Source organism: Marmota marmota, unplaced genomic scaffold (assembly GCF_001458135.2).
Source record: "Marmota marmota marmota unplaced genomic scaffold, marMar, whole genome shotgun sequence".
Classification (NCBI taxonomy): Eukaryota; Metazoa; Chordata; class Mammalia; order Rodentia; family Sciuridae; genus Marmota; species Marmota marmota.
Genome location: NW_025999900.1, coordinates 7,960,285 through 7,971,154, shown reverse-complemented (window position 1 = coordinate 7,971,154; position 10,870 = coordinate 7,960,285). Strand labels below are relative to the sequence as shown.

At 37.4% G+C, this 10,870-nt stretch overlaps 1 protein-coding gene across 2 annotated transcripts in view; it reads left to right on the top strand.

Moving 5' to 3' along the window:
* Positions 1-10,870, top strand: part of Dcaf5 (DDB1 and CUL4 associated factor 5) — a 100,606-nt gene that overhangs the window by 67,620 nt on the left and 22,116 nt on the right. For both annotated transcript variants that reach the window (XM_048798569.1, XM_015490507.2), the window contains one exon: positions 8,830-8,896. In XM_048798569.1, coding sequence (XP_048654526.1) covers positions 8,830-8,896 — 67 coding nt within the window. The remainder of the gene's footprint in view (positions 1-8,829; positions 8,897-10,870) is intronic.

Below are 10,870 nucleotides of genomic sequence, written 5' to 3'. Positions count from 1 at the left end.
GGGGGAAACAAGGGAGAGAATTGAACAACAGCAGATGAGGTAGAGAGGGATGATGGGAGGGGAGGGGAGGGGGGATAATAGGGGAAAGGAAAGGTAGCAGAATACATCAGTCACTAATATGCCATTATGTAAAAATGTGAGTGTGTAACCGATGTGACTCTGCAATTTGTATTTGGGGTAAAAATGGGAGTTCATAACCCAATTGAGTCAAATGTATGAAAGATGATATATCATGAGCTTTGTAATGTTTTGAACAACCAATAAAAAAATAAATAAAATATTAAAAATAAAAATAATATTAATATTATGAGTATGCATATTTATGTGCTTTTATTGGAAGCCAGTGAAATTCTGTTTCTCTTACCACAAATAAAATAAATCCGAGGCTTTGTCCTTTTCCAAAGAAAATATATGTATATTGCTGTGGATAATATTTATGGCAGGCTCTTAGTATACTATGATATGATCAAAGGTGTATTTTATACCAATTATCTAACCTTTTTTTTCCAGAAATGGTCTTCTAGAGAACACATCACAAAGTTCTTCCAACAAATTTTCCCCCTCCTGATAAAAGGTCAAGGGAAATAAGAACTGTGTTTGATTTAAATGTTAAATAGCAATCTCTCTTCTGTTACTAATCTGTCTGTTACAGAGCCATCTGGTTTTTCTGTCCTTGTCAATATAGTTAATCAGACAGGCATGCCATTTATTGGAGGATAATTAATCAGTTACTATGGAAAGATCCTTTGGAGAGAACTGTGTAAGCTGACCAGTACTAAAGGAAAATACATCTTTCAGCAGATGTTTGAGAGTATTAAATGAAGACCCCCCACACACATACCCCTTTATGTGTGTATCTGTCTGTCCACCCATCTATCCATATTTCTATTGAGAGAGCAGTGAGAGATTTTTGTTTCCAAAGGTTCTGAGTCATATTCTTAGAGCATATAAGGTAGATAGATGGCTTATCCCTTCTGAAATTTTCTTTTTATCTCAGATTGGGTTGGGCATTTTTGTTTATATCCTTATTTCTAAAAAACTTATAATAGTAGGAAGTTATCTATATTCCAAATTTTGGGGTTTTTTTGTTTGTTTGTGTAACCATTAATGTTTAAACAAAGGTGTTAGGGAGAGGCAAATAGTTGCATTGCTTGAGGGTGCTAATTAATTTGATTTTTTTTTTTTTAATCCTGAGGAAGCTTCTATTTAATGTGGCAGACCACATTTGACCTTCTTTAAACCTACGTGTCATTAAACCTTTTTTTGTGTCTTGGGTGACTATGAGCTTCTTGGGGATTCCAGCTAGCAAAACACCCTGCAAATAGAAAGAGCTCTTTCTAGAGAACATGTATAATTTAAGTGATGAAGAAAGGTGTTTTAGTCAGCATTTCATTGCTGTGACCAAAAGACCCGACGAGAACAATGTAGAAGAGGAAAATTTTATTTTGGCTTACAGTTTTAGAGGTTCAGCCCATGTTCAGCTGACTCCATAGCTATGGGCCCTAGGTGAGGCAGAACATCATAGTGGAAGGGCATGGTGGAGGAAAGCAGCTCAGGACAAGGCAACCGGGAAGGAGAGAGAGAGAGCGCGCGAGCGAGAGCGCAAGCATGTGTGCCAGCACTCCACTCACCAGAGAAAAGTATAAACTCCAAAGACATGCCTCCCAGTGACCTACTTCCTAGAGCCACACCCCACCTGCCTACAATTACCACCCAGTTAATCCGTATCAGTGGATTGATACAAGGAGTAGGCTGTGCCTTTCAGAATCTAATCATTTTACCTCTGAAAATTCTTGCATTGTCTCCCATGAGCTTTTGGGGAACACCTCATATCTAAACCATAACAGTGGGCATTACAACAGTACCAGAGAGCAGGGAGTATTATTCAAGTAGCTGTTTTCTGTAAAGGTTAATGGATTAACAGAAGATATTTGGGCAAATGAGACAGTGACAGTGCTAATGCGGTAATCTTTTTTTCAGTGTTGGTATAGTCGTGGTGTGTTTCTTGAAATCCATTAAGAAGGAGCTGCTGTCTATCTTTCCCTATGCTTGAGCAAGTTATATCTCCATACTGACAGTGGATTAGCTAAAAGCCCTCCATTGTTTGGCCTCAAGTTAACTTTACTTAAAATGGCTAGATTGCTTTCAGATCAGTAAATAGGTTTTCCTCTTGGATCACAGAATGAATGAAGAGTGAGGTGGGTCAGAGAATGGCCAACCGTTAATCTTTATGGCCAGCTGGAAAGGATTATGGTAAATAGGGATCCGCATAACAACCCAGGCTCATTTTTACATTGGTATCATCCATCTTGCCCACAAACCCAAATTAAAATTAAGTATGTCTTCTCCCTGATCATCTTCTGAATTCTACCTCGTTCCTCAACTCAGAACATTTTTGGTAAATGGGGACTCAATTGCAGAGTTTTTAAAACATTTCTTTTCCTTCTTTAGAGACCTCACTGTTGTTCTCAGTCAGGATACAAGGTAAAGACTCATAAAGTGGGTTTTTTATTTGTAGTTTACCCCACACTGTTTAGAATTTAGAGGTAGACCAAAAACTTAGATAAGTGAACCAAATTCTTCATACTTGTGTCCCACTCCACCACAAATTTAATACCACCTTAATTTAGTTTTTACCTTTTCTAAAACTGAATAGCCATCATTAGACTTTTTAAACTTTATTTTTATTTTTTTAGTTGTTGATAGACCTTCATTTTTATTTATTTATACGCGGTGCTGAGAATCAAACCCAGTGCTTTACACATGCTGGGCAAGTGCACTACCAGTGAGCCACAGCCCTAGCCCCCCATCATTAGGCTTTTTGATGTTTTATAAATGCAAACATTGGTTGTGAAGTCCTGCATCACAAAAGGACATGAAAATATTAAACAGGAAATCGGGGCAACCATTTTTTCTCATATCTTTCTATAGTTTGCCTATTTATAAAGGGCTATCTTGTGCCAAACTTTTCTGTTATCTAGACCAGAAGCCCTTTACTTTGGGTGAGCTTCAGGCCCCAAACATCAGACTCCCTTTGGTAAGAATATGCCCCCACTGTTTGAAATTTTACATATATATATGTATGTGTGTGTATATGTATGTATATATACATACACACACACACATACATATATATATACACACGTGTGTGTGTGTGTGTATAAAGATAAAAAGGAAAAAGGGGGTAGGCATGAAAAGAGGGACTCAGTGGTAGAGCACTTGCCTTACATGGGCCAGAGCCATGGGTTCAACATAACAACTCCTCTGTCAGTCCCCCTCCCTCAAACACACACAAAAGAAAGAAAAGGAAAAGAAAAGAGAGAATAAAAAACCTTTATCTCCATTTTTACCACTTGGGGTAAAGTTCAACTTCATGGTTAATTAGAGTAATTGGTGTGTTTTATGTTTTAATATAATTTTATACTTTGAATTTCTTTTGGTAGTAGTTTGCATTGGAGCTATTTTGTTTTCTTGCTTATTTTCTCTTGAATCCCATAGCAAATATTTGTGAGTTAGCCCACCAAGACTTGCAGTGCCCTGTTGGTCCTCTTAAGCACTAGCCATTAGCAGGCCTCAGTCTGAGGCTGTAACCAGCCAGGTCTAGGAAGCAATGGCTGTTCCAGCACAGCTTTTCAAGAAAGGACTCTTTCTTTTTTGTTTGATACTGGGGATTAAACCCAGGGGCACTTAACCTCTGAACCACATCCCCAGCCACTTTTTTTTAATTTTTAAATTTTGAGGCAGGGTCTCTCTAAGTTGTTTAGGGCTTGCTAAATTGCTAAGTCTGGCCTCAAACTTGGGATTCTCCTGCCTCAGCCTCCTGAATCACTGGTATTACAGGCATGTGCCACTGTGCCCAGCTAAAAGAGAGGAATCTTTCTGCCTACTCTGATGTCAAATCTCCACCAAGTCCACTTGAAATAATCATCTCTCTCTCTCTCTTTCTCTCTCTCTCTCTCTCTCTCTCTCTCTCACACACACACACACACACACACACACACATACACATACACACAAAAGATCAAAGAGCTCTTAATGGCTACTTTATATTATTTTTAAATAAACCAGAAGTCTGCCTGTTCTGGAGTACTTGTCCCCCAGATATGCGCATAATTTGCTCCCTCATTTCCCTCAGGACTCTGCTAAAAATGCCATTTTATCAGAGAGGCCTTCTGTGACCAGCCTGTATAAAATGGAACCTAATTCTTAATATGCATTAACCTGCTGTTTAGTTTTTCTCTTTAATATTTCCACCACTAGATACTCTATCTATCTATCTATGTTATTGTAATTGTTGAACTTTTTTTCCTTTATCCATATTATATGTGTGTACCTATTTTTTTCATCTTCCACTCATAGAAAGTAAGCTTCATGAGGGCAGGGACAGGGTCTCTTTTGATCAATTCTATATTTCCTTCCCTGGAACAGTACGCAATACATAGTAGACATTCAATAAATATTTGCTCAGTAAATAAAGGAATGAACTCAACTTTTATTTCAGTCTCTCACAGTCAGCATTATCCTAGGCAGCCAACTTTTATGCTGGCAGGGGTCCAGCAGACAACCACCAAATGCCATAAATGAATTCCTCAGGGCATTTTGTGATTCTTGTGTGTGTGAATACTTAAACTGTCTGACTAGACGTCAGAGGGTCAAGACCCCCTCCTTGGAAATCATCCCAAGCCATTCCATTGTGGTAGGTAGAAGAGTAGTTTTAACAGGAAGAGAGATCAGGAGTTGCCTTTATTCCTGAGAGGAAGCCTGGACATTCTATGCATTTTCTACATGTTTTAGGATCTGTCATATTAAATCCAACAGACTTGAACTCTGTGGGAGAGTTTTCTTCCTTCTAAGGCAATCTTCTGAGTCAGCATTCTCTCTGGAAGTCCCCCTTTTACCTTTTCAGGGCTCTGCCTTGTGAATAGCTGAACAAATAGGAAAGCTCTGACCCTTTGCAAAAAAGTAGTAAAACATACCATAAGCCCAGACTTGAATCACTCTTTTTTAATATTTATTTTTTGTTCATTTGTTTTGTGAAGGTCTGAGTAGGGAGGCAAAATAACAGGAATTCTATACAAAATTTGTAGCTTCTCTTAAACTGAGCATGAAATGATGAGATGTTGAATCATAAATAAGTTATATATCATATATACAAATAATTAATGGACAGTTCTTTTGTGTTCTGTAATCCCCACCCCATTTGTCTTTATTTGGGTTCAAATTTCAGGTGCAACTGGTTTATTTGTTAGTGCAGTAAACCTAGAGCAGAGAAGTAAGACAAGGAAAAGAAGGAAGATTTTGTGGCTACAACTGTGTGCAATTAAAGTTTGACCCTGAGGAGAGGGCATAGAACACAAACATCAGAGTTTTTCTCTCTGGGGCCAGGAAAGGTGGACTGTTGATACATCAACTTGTCTCAGTCAGTCATTGGTTGAAGCCTGCTCCAAAGGAGTGTTCAGGAGTGTTCAGTCCCCAGAACAGACTCACAGGCTGTAGAGAATGCCCTCAGGCAGAGATGTAGATACAGGCAGTTAGAGTTCCGGCAAGTATACAAAGCATAAGGCCTGAGGGATATGAGAGGGTGTCAAAGAGGGAGCTGTACCTTGTTTTCTGTTTATATTAAAACTGTAGACTTCATGAGAGCCATTGCTTTATCTTTTTCCTTCTATCCCTTCTACTTTTAAACTACATCTTTATTTGAAGCTGACTCAGTTCTCAAATCCATCTTGTCTTGTCTCTTCTAAGGATCACCAGGACTCTATTATTACTCATAATGGCAAGTAGCAACTTCTCCTTCAGCTTGAACTTCTGCAACTTCAACATGTTGAATACCTAACATGTTTTATATTTTATACTTTGTTTAAGCTCCTTAGGGTATTATCTTACATGCTTTTGTAAGCACCATAGTACCTTAGAACAACCAGCTCAGTTCTCTCCTTTTGCAGGTAAGGAATCTGAGCTTTTCCCACTGTGTCTTGGCCTAATCACTAACCCTGATAGATAGCGTTTGCTTCATCTTTAAACCTACCTGCCTTTGCCTCTTTTCTCATTTTCCTACAAATGTTTTGAAGGCTAATAAGTTGATTTTTAAATGATCGCAAAGTACTTAATGAAGTATTTATGTTAGGCACGAGGTTTTATATATATCTGAAATTTACATTTGTTGGGGGATATGTCCCCAACAACCTTTTCAGAGTAAGAGATTTTTTTGTTTTTGTTTTTTTGTTTTGACAGTGGGGATTGCTGAGGATTGGACCTAGTGGCACTCTATCACTGAACTATATTTTCAGACAGGGTCTTGTGAAGTTGCTGAGGCTGGCCTCAAAGTTGCAATCCTTTTGCTTCAGCCTCCAGAATAGCTAAGATTTTAGGCTAGTGCCATCAAGCACAGCTTGATTGAGTAAGAAGTGTTTTGTTTGTATGTTTATTTTTGTTTTTTAGAAAATTGTAGGCCTTTCTTTTTCTAGTGAAGTAAGCAAGCTGGGGCCAAAAGAGAGGAAGTAATGCTGACCTCGACTTAAAGTAAAACATGTGTTAGTGCGTGGAAATAAATGAGCTCCCCAGAGTTGTTCACTTGTTGCTATTAGACAATGTTAAGATAATACTTTTATGAATCTAAATTATAATAAACCTGGTATAGTGTTTTTATTAATTTTTACTAATTGTTGATGGACCTTTACTTTATTGATTTACATTCGGTGCTGAGAATTAAACCCAGTGCCTTACACATGCTAGGCAAGGACTCTACCACTGAGCCACAACCCCAACCCCAGCCCTATATTGTTTTTTTTTGGTATTGGGGATTGAACTCAGGGGCACTCAACCATTGAGCCATATCCTCAGCCCTATTTTGTTTTGTATTTTATTTAGAGACAGAGTCTCACTTAGTTGTTTAGTGCCTCGCTATTGCCGAGGCTGGCTTTGAACTTGAGATCCTCCTGTCTCAGCCTCCCAAGCTGCTGAGATTACAGACATGTGCCTGGTTAATAGTGTCATTTTTAAGATAAGCAATTTGAAGCTGACACATAAAAGGAGACTGTTTATGCCCGTGGCACTAATTTGTGGCTGTGTTGACAATGACTTCCTCTCAAAGATATCCTGACAAGAGGGAAGTATAGAATGCTTGACCTTATGTGAAAGATCCCTGGGAAGCTCTTACTTCTTTATTTTCTGAATTAAATTTTTCAAATTGTGGTAAAATAAGCATAACTCAGTGTGGTCAAGTACCCCTGAGTTCAATCCCTGGTGCCAAACTAAAAAAAAAAAATGCAGGTCAGGGACTGGAGCTGTGGCTCAGCAGTAGAGCACTTGCCTAGCATGTGTGATGCACTGGGTTCAATCCTTAGCACCACATAAAACTAAATAAACAGGGGCTGGGGTTATGGCTCAGTGGCAGAGTGCCTGCCTCGCACATGTGAGGCACTGGGTTCCATCCTCAGCATCACATAAAAATAAATAAAACAAAGTAAAGAGATTTCATCCATCTATGACTAAAAAATATTTTTAAAACAAGTAAATAAACTAAGGTGTCGATTCCATCTACAACTAAAAAATAAATAAATAAATAAAGGGGCTGGAGGTGTAGCTCAGTGATAGAGTGTGCTTAGCATGCATGAGGCCTTGGACTCAAACCCTAACACCAAAAACTAGGTAATTAATTGAGTAATAATGAAAATGTTTACTCAGTGGCACTAAATATATTTACATTGTTGTGTACTCATTACTACTGTCCATCTCCAGAATTTTTTATTATCCCAAATTGAAATCCTATACCTGTTAAACACCAACTCCCCAACCCTTGTCAACCACCATTCTACTTACCGTTTTTATTAATTTTATTACTCTCAGTACCTCATATAAATGGAACCACTTAATATTTATCTCTTCGTGTCTCTTATTTCACTTACTATAATGTCCTCATGGTTCATCCTATTGTAGCATGTTTCAGAAGTTCCTCCCATTGTATGTAGTATTATCACATTTTGTTTTTCTATTCATTATCAGTGGACATTTGGGTTACTTTCATCTTTTGGCTATTATAAATAATGCTTCTATGAATGCAACAATATATCCTTTCAGGTTCTGATGACTTCAGCCTGTGCATATGGAGATATTTGTACAGATATTTGTTAGAATCCTTGCTTCAATTCTTGAATGTATATCTTTGAAATTGCTGAGTAAAATTGTAGCTCTATATAACTTTTTGAGGAATTGCCATATCATTTTTCTTCAGTGGCTCAAAATTTTACATTCCCATACTGGGGTTGTGGCTCAGTAATATTGTGGCTCACCTAGCACGCATGAGGCACTGGGTTTAATCCTCAGCACCACATAAAAAACAAAATAAAGGTATTGTGTCCACCTACAACGAAAAAAATAAATATTAAAAAAATTTTTTTTTTTACATTACTACTATCAATACTAGTAACAAGGGTTCCATTTTTCTTCATATCCTAGCCAGTACTTTCTATTTCTTTTCAAAATAGCCATCCTAATACATATGCAGTAGTATTTCATTTTGGGTTTGATTTGATTGTTAGAGATATTGAAAATCTTTGCTTTTACTTTTGAGCTTGTACTTCTTGTTCAAGCCCTTTGCCCATTTTTGAATTGGGTTGTTTCTTTGTTGCTAAGTTTTAGCCACAAGCCTTTGGATTTGAGGTATTTTAATGAGGATGTTTGCTATGTGATAGCTTATCTTGTTTATTTTTTAAAAGCTTCTTTCTATGTAGATAGCTACATATTATAAATCTACATGTGTATATTATTTTATATTATCTATCCAATTATAAAATAATATATTAAAATATATATTTTTTGTCCCAACAGTATATCCTTTCAGGCTCTGATGACTTCAACCTGTACATGTGGAGAATTCCTGCAGACCCAGAAGCAGGTGAGTATGTTCCTGGTATGAACCCACTGCTATGGTTGGTTCTGTTGATCTTTTGTCATTACAGTGCCCTGAGAGGACATACATATGTCAACAGTTGTTAAGGCTCTTTCCCTCTTTTGGACTCCCTACTGAAGTTAACTAAAGGGAGGCTTTCTTTGTTGACCGACAGGTGTATTTCCTGGGGTTTTGGTAACTCCAGACATGAAACAAATACTTCTACATTTACTCTAATATATTCTGAGAATTTGGATCTAAACCATCTGAGTTTTCAAATAGGATGGATCATCTTTCTCCATTTTTGGTAATAGTGTCCTCATGTGCTGAATGAGTGTTGCTGGTAGGAAAATGACTTATTTTTCACACTGAGATGTCTCAGTACAGCTCTCTACTCTGGGCAATGCATGGTATCAGACTGAAAAGCACCATTAGAAACAGAAAAGAGGACTATGCCAACTTCATGACACAAAATATGTCTAGTGCTCAGAGTTAAGGGAAGTTTTTGACTGCCTGTTGCTGAATTAACCATATTGTTACCAAACCTCTGTCTTTCAAAACCGGTTGAGGCCCACTTTTGGCCAACTATTGAGTTGCTCTGTCCTAACTACTAAATAAGTTACAGAAGAGCTTTTCTCCTTTTAGAATATGAAAAAACATGAGTGAATTTTTCCAGATGGGACAGCAGCAATCTACCTGAACAAAGGGTAGCACTAAGTATCATTCTGGATGAAGTCTCCCACCCTTATAAATCCTCAATTGATTAGCTCAAATGTAATCTATGGGCTTAATTTTATTTTTTACCTGATCTTGAAAAGCTTTCAATTAAGTCAATGTGCCTTTTAAAATAGAAATTGGACAAATCACTTCTTCTTTGGTACCACTCTCTGGAGACTTTTTCACATTCGTATAATGAAAGACTGAAAAAGAATTAGCAATAGGTTTTTTTCCACTCCCTGGTCATTTCTGTACTGCTTTGGTGGGGGCCACCTAGTCAGCCAGAGCTATAATAACAGAATACCATAGACAGGTATTTATTTTCAAAATTAAGAAATTTATTTTCTTGCAATTCTGGGCTACAAATTCATGATCAAGGACTCAACAGGTTTGGTTTCTCCTGAGGCCCCTCTACTTGACTTGCAGATGGCTACCTTCTTGCAGTATCCTCATCTGTCTATAGGCACATGCATCCCTGGTGTCCCTTCCTTTTCTTAAAAGGTAACTATCTTGTCCCCTTCTAGATATTTTTCAGTGATAGTACCCTCACGCTTATTTGGTAGTTCCTCAAAGAAATTATATTCTTCTGCTGTATTGATTTTTCTCCTCTGAATTTGTCCTACCTCGTTAAAGATTAACTGAATACATTCAGTAGATGTAATCTGACTAGACTAGAGAAAAATCTCTGGTTCATTGCTTCTAAAGTGTGCTACGTGGTATTTCAAAAAGTACACCCAGTATCACTTAAGCTGGGATCTACTTAAATTATACTTAGAGTTGGCTAGAAGTCCATTGTTTCCACACAGGCTGTGGCTGGTCGTGGTGCTTGGGTTTTTCTGTACACAAGGACAGAACCTTATGATTATCCCTCTTGTTGGATTCACTAACTGGTAGTTGAAAGGCTTGTTTTCTCTTGTGTCTTTCTTCAACATTACATCATCAATCACAGAAAGTCTGTTCCTTTTATCGTCATCTTGCTCTGCATGTAACAGAAGCATCATTTTAAGTTATTTTTAGCAAACCTCAGCTCATATGGGGATTCAGCCTTCCTGCTACTATTCTAACAGAAACCACCCACATTCTTTTCTTATTCACAAATCTTTACACTTTCTATGCACTATACACTTTCTTGTTCTTTTTTTCTTCCACTTCTGCTATTATTGTAATTAAGTACTTCTTTCCAAGTAGTATAGATAATGTAGTTTTAAAATTAATATTATAATAAAGAAGTTTTTTTTTTTTTTTTTTTTTTTTTTTTTTTTT